Here is a 13,858-nt window from a genome sequence, read left to right as displayed (position 1 = left end):
TAATTCACGTTTATCATTTTATTTACCATGTTGTTTGAAGATCAGTTTGTCTGAAGGCCGTGTGTCACCGCGGCTGGCGCGTCTCAGTCTAGGCGACTTTGTTTCCGTATAGGAGCACACGGTCAAGAGAGTGTTGGTTGCATCTGGGGTCAAGCCAAAGAGTTGTGTTGGTTCAGGGCGGATGCATGTCCAAGTGGGTGTGTGCCAAGCTGAGTATATTTGTTGTGGGTGGACTGTTCTCGGGTGGGCAGGTGAACACGTGTGCCTTTCCTTCTTCTTCTTCTTCTTCTTCTGCTGGAGTCTTTATGGAGGACTGTGATAAGACGATGAGAACCCCTCCCTCATATCACCTCCAGGAATGTGTCACACGACAAAAAGCAGTAGGAAATAAATGAATAAATGGAAAACTCGAAGAGCAATGCCATCGAGGCGATCGGGCCCTCGCAGCCATTACACAGAGAAGCGGAGCGGCCTCGTTCCCCTTTTAGAACGGACGAGCTCGCTCCCCTATCGCAATCTGACAGTAGAACGAGACGAACGGCGCATCCGCTCGCCTCTCCATTGACGTCATTGTGGGATCATGTGACAGCGCGGCGACCAATCCGGGCCGTGTAGTCAAAGTGCCTGTTCCTTCGGCGAGATAGAGGAAGAAGAGACGGAGCGGAGAGAGAGAGAAAGAAAAAAAAAATCGTGCTAATGAGCTGTTAAAGAACAAAACCGCAGGGAAACGCGTCGTCTTCGGAGTTTTCTTTTAATCGGCGCTATTTTTATTCCATTTTTTAATCGTTGGATGGTATCGTTGAGATGGCTCGTGTAGTGGATACGGCGATGGTCGAGCTGTATTGAAGAGCTCGTCGGGGGGGGGAGCGGAGCGGAGCGCAGAGAGGAAAGACATTGTGGGGAAATCGGTGGAGAGAAGAGCTCTTACCTCACATCCCCCCGTTACTGCCCCGAATTCCCCCTTTCATCTCGAATGGAGTTCCTCCGCCTTCGCATTTTTCGGTAGCTCGGTGAAATGTATCGTTTGACGGTGCCGTGAGCGCTCGTCGGCTCCGTCCGTGCTTCTTTTTTTCCTGCCTTTTTTTTTTCTTGTTCCCTAATCGAAAACCGAAATCTCGGTTCGCCTCCTTTGCCACGGGCCCGTTAGCGATGGATTCGAACGGCAGCGGAGGGGGCGGCGAGCTGCCCAACAACAGCCAGAGCTACCAGTCGGAGGAGAGCAAGCCCTTACTGGAGGACACGTCGAGCGCGCCGCCGGAGGGGGGCAATAACAACAGCGGTAAGACGAGCGCCGGGCCGTGCCGGAGAGCCGCGCTGCTGGGCGGCTGCGGGATGCGCTACAAGCTGCTCCAGGAGGGCGACATCCAGGTGTGTGTGGTGAAGCACCCCCGCACCTTCCTCAGCAAGATCCTCACCTCCAAGTTCCTGCGAAGGTGGGAGCCTCACCACCTCAGCTTGGGCGACAGCAGCCTCAGCTCGGCCACGGTGAGTGAGTCCGTGCCCGGGCTCTCCTGACCTGTGTCTCTTGCCTGCCTGCCTGCCCGCTGGTTCCCTACTAGCCATGTCGGGTTCCAGGCAGCCCGTTGTCCGGGCTCTCCCGGACTCTCTCCTCGCCGCCCCGCGGTCTTGTGCGCCCTGTACCGCCGGGCCTCACGGAGGACATGTTTGAATTCTTTCTCCCCTTTGTCTCCATGTCGCTCGATCCTCGTTCTTCCCGCACCTCGGGCTCTCTCTTGAATTGAACTTGCAGCACTTTGTGTGCAAATGTAGGATAATTGTCGAACGAAGGTGTAAAAAATGGCCGAATGTGGAATGCGTGTTCTATGTCAGTCAGTCACAGTGTGAGTGTGTGTATGTATGTGTCTGTGGGGCTCGGCGGTGCGGCTGGCTGGAGGACATTTTCTCCATCACCTCCATCATCTCATGGGCTGCCGAGGGCCCGGCGCTCCGTCTACACACACACACACACACAGGGAGAGTCGGGCTTTACCGCGAAACCCCGCAGCTCTAACCCCGTCATAAAGTGTCTTTTGTTCCCCCTGGTGTGACGACTCCTTGGGTGGTAGCTTAGCCTAGGTACGCAAACAGCAAAGTTCCTGAAGAAAATCCTGTGCGGCTGAGTCGATGTGGTTTTTATTTAATTTAGATGGACATCTCTGGAATTTAGCCCTCCCCCCCCCCCCCCCCCACGTTTTTTGTTCGTCCAGCCTGCTTTGTTGTGTGGGCCTAATAATACCTTGTGTTCTGGCCCAAGGGTGTCCTGAAAAGGCCCAGCTGCTGGATTGTTTGTGTGTGTGTGTGTGTGTGTGTGTGGGATTGATGGAGAAAAGGTAGGTAAACAAGAGCTCATCTCTGTGCCGTGTGTGTTTTTTGGGTGGCGGACCAGCTTTTTGTTGATACTGCAGGAGACGTCGTCTCCTCCCGGAACATCCCTCGCTCGGATGCGCTGCCCCACGCGTGGCTCACCTGTGGATGTTCGCACCTCCTTCCCACGCCCGTATCTTCTCATTTGGTTGCGGTTTTAAGGTTTGCTGCCTTTAGGCTCCACGGATTGTACCTGGTTTCTTGCTCGCGCAGGTGTGCGGTCTCGTTGCAACGTCGTCGTCGTCTTTAGCCGGAACTCGTTTCGGACGACGTTCCGTGTCGTTTTACTCGCCGGTTTCGGGATCGTCGTGGAGCGGGTCCCTGGTCCTGGTCCCTCTCTAGCTCTTCTACAGCTCTACAGTCTACCTTGGTGTTCAGCTGTTTCCTTGTCCTTTGGGCACACGTTTTCGATATTACCGTGCAGCGTTGTCATATCGTGAAACTTTCTCGAGGTTTCGGCTTGAGGCCGGCCGACCTCTCGCGACTTTAATTTCTTGTATAGGCCGTATCTCTACAGATCCGATTTCTTAAGGTTTTTGTCTCTGTGTAACGGTCTTAAACCTTTTGATGACATCGCGTGCGTGTTCCTGTAGTTTCCGTTTACAGCTTTTAGCGTTATTGCATGTTTTTGTACAGTAAATGACGCGTTTACGCTTTGTCGTGACATTTTGTCCTGTTCTCGCCCTCTTTGTCACACCGTTTTCCTACTGTACTACTTACTGTTATCACTATTTGTCTCATTTCCTCTCCTTTGCATTTTGAGTCTTGCCCGTCTGTTCTGATACCGGTGTTTTTGGCCTCTGTAACTTTCAATAAGGTTAATTTCAGTTTTTATATATGAGGTATATAATACACACAATTACTGAGACAATAAATATATATTTACTGCTTTCGTAATTGTATTGTCCCATTTCTGTTTTCCCTGCTGTCAGCAGCGTGCTCTCGCCAGGTTCGCTTTTTTTTTAACTTGAAATCTCCTGCTTTTTTGAAAGGCGTTCTCTCGTCCTGTTTACGAACACGTATGTTCTTTCAAACGCAGCCTTAAATTTTTGCATGATCATATATGTTGCTATTTAGAAAACCAAGTGTCTTTCTGTTGCACGGTGCAGTGTAGAAACACTCCTGCGGTCCCGAGTCTTGCTGTTCAGCTGCCTTAGCAACTGGGTGTTCAGTATTCTAACTCCCATTTCTTTAGACTTGCTTAATATTTTTCCATTTCCATATCATCACACTGTTCTGCAGTCTCTGTTTAGTTTTTTTGTTTTTTTTTTTGTTCTCTTAAGCCTAACATTTGTTAGACAATAAAACTGAATATATAGAAGTCTTATAGGGAAAAAAAAACCCACTTTGTTTTCCTGAAATCTTTATGCCTTGCAGTTTAATGTGCTCATGTTAGGGTCAAATGCTCTTGTCTGGGGGGGGGAAAAAAGCACACTTCTGGCTGCTCTCCATAGAAGTTGCACAGTTAGTCATGCCGTCAGTGAGCCAGTGTTGTGGAGTTATACGCGTTTCCTGTTACATACTCACCTCTAGCTAAATGTACAGGCTTGTGTGGGAAATATCATCATCATCATCATGTGTTGAGAAATTTCTAAGCCATTTCCTAAATTACAAAAAAAAGAGGTGGTAAATGGACATCCCCTCATTTTAATTTTTTTTTATATAAAATGGTCCCTTGGAATGAAGCCAAACTGAGAAAATAAGGTTTTCTGTGGCTCTTTTTTTTTCCCCTTTCCCAATGATCTCTTATTGCACACTGTGATGGAAAATGTACATGTTTGTACCTGTAGGTCACTGTTAGCCCCCTGCTACACTTCCAGTCCCACTTTTCCTCTTCACCATGTAGAGTTGTAGTTGGTATCATTTGAACAATATTACAATGGAGGGTTGGGCCTTTGGGTATATGCAGCAGGCCTGAAAATAGATCTGTTGTAATTCAGAAACCCATGGCGTTCAGCATATTAAAGATATGTGTGGCCCCCCCCCCTTAATTTCAAGCAATAGCCTCAATATGGTGATTTCACCCTTACCAATTTCCCTGTAAGTGAATATGTGCACTTTGGATTGTGACTCAAAATTAATTTGCTGATCACTGTGATTTGTCATGACAACAGTTGCGTCACACAAGTCTCCATTCAAATGTTATCTGAATGAGTGTATGCTACATGAAGAGGTCTCTAGCCATTACACACCCCTCTCAGGGTCAACATTTTTCACTCTTGGGAAATTGAGTCTTGCTGGTGGTCTTTAGTGGTTTGTTTGAACTGTTTTTTTTTTCTTTGTCAGCAGTGCTGTAATGGAGCTTGGAGGACTCTTATCAGTTACTTTTTTATTCTACCCACATGAATATGACAGCTGTGTTGCATGACCCATCAGTGTTGTTTGTTTTCCCAGGACACTTAATGCCAGTAAGTTCTGCAACGTTTAGTGGCTGGGACACACTGTTTGTGTATCTGAATTGGTGCAGATCTCACTCTGAAATTACATGTACAAAATCAGAGAATGTTCTTAATGTGTCCCTCGGAACTGAAAATGAATATAAAAATTAGTTAAACATAGCAGTAGTGTTAAACGATGTCTTCGCATCACACTCCGGTTACTGGCTGACTAGTATTTATTTTTTAAAGTACAGCCTTCCCTAGCTTAACAAGTGCAACTTTTTTAAAGAAGTTTTGCTCATAAAGAGAATTTTCATCAAAAGAGCTCTTTGTTACTATTAATTTAATTGGGGGAAGAGAGTGTTACTCTGCATCAAGAGGTTAACCAATTTTTATCACTAAATCAATTTTATACAAAAGGAAGTCTATAAAATCAGCTCTAGAATCATTTACATGTATGCATTTAGCTGACGCTTTTCTCCAAAGCGACCTACAATGTCATGGTACTTTACAATTATTTACCCATTTATAGAGCATGTTATTTTTACTAGAGCAATTTAGGGTAAGTACCTTGCTCAGGGGAACTACAGCTGGAGGTGTGGCTCAAACCTGCAACATTTTGGGTCCAAAAGCAGCAGCCCTAACTACTATGCTACCAGCTGGTCCAGTAATTTTAATCCTGGCTTAAGACCCACATGTTCAAAATTGCTTATGTAGTGTTTGTGTGTAATTTTTTCCCAACCTCCTCCTTCTCATGTCACACTTTTTATATTTTATTGCATAGTGGGCTGTGACTTCGAACATGGGTTTCAGTCAGGCTGTTTGTGAAGTTTGTATGTTCTCCCCATGGTAGGTGGGTTTCCTTGTTTCATTTGGATGCTCCCGTTTCCTTCCACAATCTAAAGACATGTTTCAGGTGAATTGGTGACTTTAAATTTTCCTCGGTGTATGTTGGTGAATTAATGACTGTGTCTAAGAGTGCCCTGCGATGGACTGGCACATTGTCTTTCTGGGATAGACATGGGACTACTGCAACCTTGCTTTGGACAACCATACTGAATTGATTCAGTTAGAAGTCAGATTTAAATCCCCTATGGCCTCCATACTGCAGTCACTTCATTTTCGATACGTGTTTTCAGTGCCTTGCTTTTTGCATTTATAGCTGGTTTTATTTTTTTCAGAAGAGAAAACTATGTAAAACTTTTTTTTTTTTTTTTTTTGCTTTACTATGATACTACTGGTTTTTGTTATACTTGGTTTTTTTTTTTTTTTATTTTGTGTACATGGTAAATGATTTTTTTTTTTCATTTTGCATTCAATAATCAGTCTTAGTGGGAGATTCCATGCATATGCACAAGAGCAAAATCATAGATGCACTTGCATGCAATGTGTATATTTTACTGACTCCTGTACATTGGTGTCAGATTGCAGCAAAAGATGAATTGTGAATGATTATGCTTGCAGATAAGACTGAACTGTTTTCTTTGCGTATGATCACGTGTGAATACTGTCTGTGTGTGTTTAAATGCACGTGACTGGTATGCTTCCATTTTGCATTTGTTTAGAAAGGCCTGGACTGAGTTCAGCTGTATGTTTTGAGTGTGTGTATCTACAGAGAATGGACTGTTCTGTTTGATTTTGATACAACTAGCAGTAATTGACGTCACATGTGAAACCACTCAAATCTGTTTATCACCATTCTAGTCTTTCATATCCTATATGGCTTAATATCCATCAGCAGAATGGTGTTTTTACACTGATGAGAAAACAGCCATTGAAATTGGAGTGTCTAGTGTAAAGGACATCCTTGTACCGACTTAAGTCACTGCTTGTATTTAGATGGTGCCCAAGTCACGACAGATATCACTTAGTGTTGAAAAATTGACATCCGGTTCAGATCTATTAAAGCACAACGATGCCTTTGGCTCATGTGCCATACTTGAAAACCTCTCCAATGGAAGCTGAAAGCCTGTCACATTGCAGTACAAGTCACAAATACGACTTTACCTTGCTAGGAAATATTGAGGGTGTGTAGTTTCCTAGAATTTCATTTAGACATTATCACGGTTTTCTGAAAACCTCAGAATTTGCAAAAGTTTGCACGGATTCACAAACATAACTTTTGTGCCCATGAGCTGAAAAACTAGTTTACCTGTTTTCCTGTGTTTTACCTGTGTAACATCTGGATCGCCTGAGACTCTCCTCCTCACCACAATGTCCCAGGCATTTGTGTTAATGTGTAAATTATGCTGTTGACTGTTTCAAGTGTGTGTTAAATTGCATGCCTGTAATTGGCTGATTTGTGTATTTTAAAAACTTGGTATTTAAGACAAATATTTTTAGTATCAGTATAAATTCCAGCATCAAAAACCACTTCTGAAAAGGAGAGAACAGAAGAGGTAAAAAATGTTAGCCCCCCTTTTTACTTCTGTTCTTGAACAGCTGTCTGAGAGAAATTTGGGAAAATTAGTTTATCCTTTTATCTTAAATGCTTGGTTTTATTTACATTACATTTATTTAACGGAAGCTTTTCTCAAAAGCGACTTCCAATGAATACTATGTAGTGTTATCAGCCCACACCTTATTTACCAAGGTGACTTACGCTGCTAGATACTCTACTTACAATGGGTCACTCATCCATACATCAGTGAAACGCACTCACTCTGTGACACCCGCACACTATGGGGGAACCCGAACAGCATGTCTTTGGACTGTGGGAGGAAACCGATGCAGACGCAAGGAGAACATGCAAACTCCACATACGCTGAGCAGGGATTGAAGCCATGTCCTCTCACACCACCCAGGCGCCATGCCTCCTGAATCTTCTGTTTGGTGTGAAGACTAGCAAATATGGCAAGTTGTGGTAAATATTTAACAGTAGGATCCCTTCACAAATGTTTTTGTTTTTTACCTTTCATTAAAATTTTCAGTGGGGAGGATCATTCGTTCATTCCCCCTCTGCACCATTGGTGCTCAAGGTGGTGGCAAGGGACCTCCACCTAACTGACTGCTGCTGCTCTGGGGACAGTGAAGAGAATAATTGTGTATCAATTATTTTTGATGCCATGCTTCATAGCTTACTTTAAAACAAAATGGGATTTTTTTTTCCCAGTGCATGCTCAATTCAGCCGTTTTATTTAGAATTTTTATTTGGCAAAAAACTAGTCCATAAACATGATATAGGCTTCTCTCTTCTGGATAGGTCATGGGGGGAATTGTGATGCTGTTCTGAGTCCAAAAAATTAACACATTTTTCACCTAAATTTTGTGACAAAATAGATACTGTTGGATTTTATTTTTGTTGTAATGAATTCCGGCGCTTTAGAAGTGAGGACAAGGCCTATGGAGACTTGGTTCAGAACTTATTTGGTCTGCTGCCACACAAATGTGAATTGTAAAGATCTCATTCACACAAGTGACAAAAGTCACAAAACACTGCAGCTACGTACATTCTCATCTTTATATTTATCAGCAATGTTCCAAGTCACTATCTACACATTTTCTATATGGCTAAGCAACTAGGCAACTACAAACACTGCTAGCAGTCTTAAACCTATTCAAAAGATGAGTACATATGAGAGTATAAACAAAAGCAGATCCTCCAACAGTCCCCTTGATACAAAATGAGAATAAGTTTAGGGTCAGCAAGCTAGCATAGCAGTACAATAAACATAAACAGAGCAATAAACATGCATACCTGTATTGTGATTATATGCCTTTTGATGGGTGAATGTGGGCAGTTGCTTAGTTGTGTACAAGAGTGGATATAATTCTGGTGAGTGTGAATTTATTCTGGTCTTGCTGGTCTGGTGTCCTTATGACCAGTAGACCTGGGAGCGATTACCTGCATGTAACTATTGGCACTACTCCAGGCCTGTTGCAAATGTCACTACTTGTTTTGGTTACCTGGAGTGGATCTCCTTTGGTTTGCCTTGTACCTTAGCAACAGAGTTACTGACCTACAATATATAATAGGTTCCTTCCCATTTGGCACCTAGAGCCTCACTCTTTGCTCTCTTCACATATATGCACAGCTTTCCGACACTTGTGCTTATTTACTTAGCAGACACTTTTCTCCGAAACGACTTCCAATGAACTCTATGTAGTGTTATCAGCCCACACACCTTATTCACCAAGGTGACTTACACTGCTAGATACACTACTTACACTGGGTCACTCATCCATACATCAGTGGAACACACACACACACACACTCTCTCTCTCTCTCTGTCACTCACACACTATGGGGGAACCTGAACAGCATGTCTTTGAACTGTGGGAAGAAACCAGAACACCCAGAGGAAATCCACGCAGACACGGGGAGAACATGCAAACTCCACACAGACCAAGCAGGGCTCGAACCTACGTCCTCTCTCACCACCCCAGGTGCTGTGAGACAGCAGCGCTACTCGCTGTGCCACCCTGCCACCCCGCAGTGTTGGTATGTCACTGGACTACATCTGCATGTCAGCTTAGCCCTGTTCTCCACCCACTCCCATTTTTCCTCCATGGGAGCACTTCTCTTGCATGGTGGTCAGAGCTGAAGTGTCTTCTGGTTCTGTGAGACATGAGTGAGATGTTTCTGGTTCATTTGAGTCTGAACTCAGCTTTTGAATAGCTTGCTTTTAGGCTTAATACAGCACCATGTTGACCTTGAGAGTATCGTTTCATATTTGCTTTACATTTGAGGGCAGTGTCCACGGTGGGAAATTAGATCATGTTTGCTTGTTTAGATACTGAAGTGTGCTGTGAGGTGGCGTTCCAATGAAAGTGACAGTTCCATTTTACATTTGTCCTTTGACCAGATAGGAATGCTTGATAAGTGTTTTTTTGATGGTCACACATTCTACACCACTTTCCCTTCTAATGTAGTTTCTGTAAAAATTCTTTGCCCAATAGTGACTGGGAGGTGGGTCCTGGACTTGGAGATGTGGTCCAATTCACTTCTAACAATTGCTTGCTTCAGATGGATTTTTGTCTCCTCCTGCTTCATATTCCTTTACTACTTTTCTCATTGTTTGTTCTGTATCATGGAAAGCACATGTTACTTCAGTACCTGTATTTAGTTGCAGTTCTGCTCTTTATCCCCTATGCAGTAGTTGCACACATACAGTTCTCCCGTTGTTGTATGAAGGCTATAAGTAGAGCAGGAGAGCTTGCTCTTTGCAGTATCCCCCAACAGAACTGTAGTTGTTTTTAAGGGTCCAGTTGCTTAAACCTCATTAAGTTTTCAGAGGGTACAGTTCAAGTATGTGCATGTTTGCCTTAGATGCAGGCCTGCATGTTTTTGCCCACTGGCCTTCCTTTCTGCATATATAGCATTGCCTTTTCTGGACATTGGGCTTTTGGAGTGCCACCACTTTGTACAGCTCTCATTTTTGCTCCCATGCTGCTGTCAAGTTTGGCATAGTCAATGAACTATATGAATGTCTCATCATCTCATACAATCTTTGTGATTCCCATTTTTTTAAAAGTTTGGATTCCAGATCCTGTACTGAGGCACTCTTGAAAGGTCTGTATGTGCTGTTGCCAATTTCATTAGGGCCTTTGTCTTTGAGCAGATGTTCCAGCCACAGAGCTCTAAATCATTTTTGTTCAGGAGTGTCTTCTGCTACTTTTTAACATAGTCACTTTTCTATAGTCAGTTGTATTAGGTACATTCTGACCATCATTCTGGATGGCATCCCTTGCACTTTGGAAACCTTGTCCATCCTCACCAGGGGCTATGTAGACCTTAGCATGCTGCTGTCATCCCTCACAGTTTGGGATCATGACTACCACAACCTGGATACCCATCTAATGGATGCAAGTTATAGATGGTCTTGAGTCTCTCCATTTCTGCTCATGTTTTCATGTCACCTTTTTTGAGTGGTGGAATCAGTCATTTCAGGTTTTGGGGATCATGCACATACTCATCTCTGTATTCATATACCAGTCTCCATGGTTGTTCTTGATCCTAACTGTCTTGGAATTTACAGAAGCTAGTAGAGGTGCTGGTGAGATGACATCATTCCTTGTACCACTTTTCTCATCCCTTAAGGCTCCACCATCAACAAGTTGCATTTGTTTTTTCCAGCTTAGTCAGGTTTGCTTAGAGCTGTGTAGAAGGAGGAGCGCACAGCTTTCTTCAGAGATGTAGTTACACATTTTTGCAGTTGACCTTGTGCATGTCTTTTTTGCCTTTTCACAAAGAGCCTTTGTCTTCTGCAAGACAATACACTTGTGGCTCATGGCTTCATTCATGGCTTTTAGCTAGTCTTCAATGTTTTTCAACTTCTGATCATATTCTGCTTGTTATAATGGTTTGTTGTATTGTTGCAACTGACTGATCACAAGTGATAACCCCATTACAGTACTTTATCCTTCATATGCATGTACTTAAGCCTGTACATTTTTAATTTGATCCAGGATCCACTGTCCCATGTAAGCAATGAACTTGGCTTGAATTTCTGTATAAACTTTGTTATTCAATGGTGTATAATAGTTTCTGCTGCAATTCTCAGGAACCCATCCTTCCTTTTCTATGGTCATATTTATTGCGACGATCTTTGTTTCAATCATAGTGCACACAATAGTGTGAACACTGGTCAGCGCTTCAGTAGTAATTGCTGTGACCTTGGGTCTAGACTAGATGTTTATCGTTTTTGATGTCAAAGGCCTTTACTGTTCACTAAGGAGGTGTGGGGGGAGGAGATCACCTCTATTTCAAGGCACTTTGGGAGCACCCAGAAAAAAAGTGCTGTAGACTGTCTTAATTCCTTCTGTAATGTTTTGAGAATTGCACAACGGGCATCTAGAGGTACCTCACTGAACAACCAAAGTGCTTAAGGAAAGTTGTCCATAAATTTTGAGATAGGTCTTTTGATTGTGATGCTGTTGGTTTTTCTTAGTGAGTTTGTTTGTAGCAGCAACTTTTCCTGCTTCTTTTTAAGGTGAGGACAAGACAAATGGAGACTGGGGTAAAAGCTTTTGTTCTGGTCCCATAGAATGCATATCCAGCTGTATGCAAGTCCTCTACGGTGCAGCTACATTCTCCTTTCTTGTACTTACCGGTAACACTGTGTCACTAACTACACACATTCTATATTTAGCCACTAGGTATATTCAAACATTGTCTTACTAAATGTATCAAATTTATATAAAAGATGAGCACATAAAAATAAAAGTAGATCTTGCATGGATAAACTTCAGTACATAGCAGTAGTTAACATAATACAAGCCAACAAGGCTTTTCTCTTACTTTAATGACTTTAAGGCTACTACCATGCCATTCATGAGCAGTTAAAGGACAGGTCATTGTGGAGCGAACAGGTGGACACTGGAACCAGGTTTGGAGGTGGCAAAGAAAAAGGCTTTCATAATTTTGGAGCCCTGGACAAATATTCTGGGTAAAATTCTTATCACAGTAAAATGAGCAGTAGTGAAGACATCTTGGTGATAAGCAGAAATGTGACCAAAGTAAATACAAAAATCTATGACTATAATAAAAAGGAAAAAAATCACTTGGCACAATCAGTTTCCAGACACCTGTCAGTCATCCTAGTTTCTTCTGAAGTTTGCCTGCTCTTCTCCCTTATGCTTTCTATATTATGATATTATGTGAATTAAAACCAATCTTGTGAACATTTAAGTAATCTGGTTGATTACCGCCTTCTTTCCCTTTTGATACCCTGGATGGTGTATGCTACATATGTATGAGGAAAATGTTCATTACCAAGCACTGACCAAAACCATAATCTCAAACTATTTCTTGTGTGGGGAAAAAAATCCACTATCGCATAAATATCCAAAATGTAATAAGGATGTATGTCACAGTGGCTCTGTTTCATGCATATTTTTCTATTCCTCACATTATGATTGGGAGTAGTTTTTGAATTTTACCCCTAAGACATTTCTCATAACAGCAGGGTATTTCCAGTTGATATAGCTACTCTGGGACATGTTAGCTTCCTGCCCTGTGCATATGCTGTGTTTATAAACCAGAACAAAGTTGGCAATATATTGCAGAACTGAGTACATACCTCACTGAAATACAGGTCACTTTGGCTCATTCCAGCTCAACTAAGAAACTACCTCAAGTACTTGAGATTGCAGTGACAAATAGAGATGCACGACTGTGTTGTTAGCTAAATTATTTTAAGATGTTCTGCCGACTTTTTTTTTTTTTTTTTTTTGACTTTACATTGATGAGCAGTGATGGATTTGGCTGGTGTCAGGTGCAACTTCTGTGTTCCAGAAGGATTAGCACTTTCTTTGAACTAGTGCAGCTACGTTCTGCACTAATCCCATGAAGTTACTGCTTTTTTTGGGGCACTGGTCTGAACTGGAGCTAAATTTGCATTTATTCATTTAGCAGACGCTTTTCTCCAAAGCAACGTACATCTCAGAATAGTTTGTACAGTACATTAGCAGAAAGACGTAGTTGTAGACGTGCGATTCTTAAGTTAGTTTCTTTACACTGTATGCACCAGTGCTCATCATACGAGTAGCTGCATAAAACTCAATAGATTCCTCATCACCTTCTGACGATTTTTTTTTTTTTTTTTTTTAGAATACGCAAACATTTGCATGCAAATTAACCCACACTGACAGCAAGTGCATAAGTTGCAGCTTTTGTTAGAGAGATTCTGCGAAGATGGTGCGATGATATCAGTGTTATAGCTGGCATGCAGCAAAGCTGGTGGACCCTTCTGCCTCACTTTATGTAAAATGTGCAGATATGGGATTTTTGAAAAGGCCACACAAGTAGTGTTTTGTTCAAAAGGGACAGCAACCTGTTAAAGTTTCAAAGTGTCCGTTTTCAAACTAGATGAATAGGTTAGTCATAATTTTGACACCCCATTTATGTGCAGGCTTCCCTGGTTTATTAAGGGGGGGGGGGGAGCACAATTCCAAGTTACGAGTTCATGTAATTTCTACCCTAAAATTCAAATGATTAACTGCCAGCTTTTGTTTAGGAGAAACACTTTGAGAACATGAATTTAGATTCAGAATGCATATCTTGGCAGTGTTGAACACTACACAAGGTGAGCAGCCTCCCCACCCATGCAGTGTAGTGCTTCTCCTGCACATGTCAGCAATTAGATAGCACTGTTGGTTCATAAGCATTTCTACAC

The 13,858-nt window shown here is 42.7% G+C and overlaps 1 protein-coding gene across 1 annotated transcript in view; it reads left to right on the top strand.

The window, feature by feature from the left end:
• Nucleotides 1-602: 602 nt before the first annotated feature.
• cmip (c-Maf inducing protein) overlaps nt 603-13,858 on the top strand; it is a 29,599-nt gene continuing 16,343 nt past the window's right edge. Inside the window, exon 1 of the mRNA XM_018739414.2 lies at nt 603-1,485. Within this exon, the coding sequence (XP_018594930.1) occupies nt 1,150-1,485 (336 nt within the window). The 5' untranslated portion in view covers nt 603-1,149. The remainder of the gene's footprint in view (nt 1,486-13,858) is intronic.

The sequence above is a fragment of the Scleropages formosus genome, chromosome 7, assembly GCF_900964775.1.
Source record: "Scleropages formosus chromosome 7, fSclFor1.1, whole genome shotgun sequence".
Taxonomy (NCBI): Eukaryota; Metazoa; Chordata; class Actinopteri; order Osteoglossiformes; family Osteoglossidae; genus Scleropages; species Scleropages formosus.
This window is presented reverse-complemented; position numbering and strand designations above follow the sequence as displayed.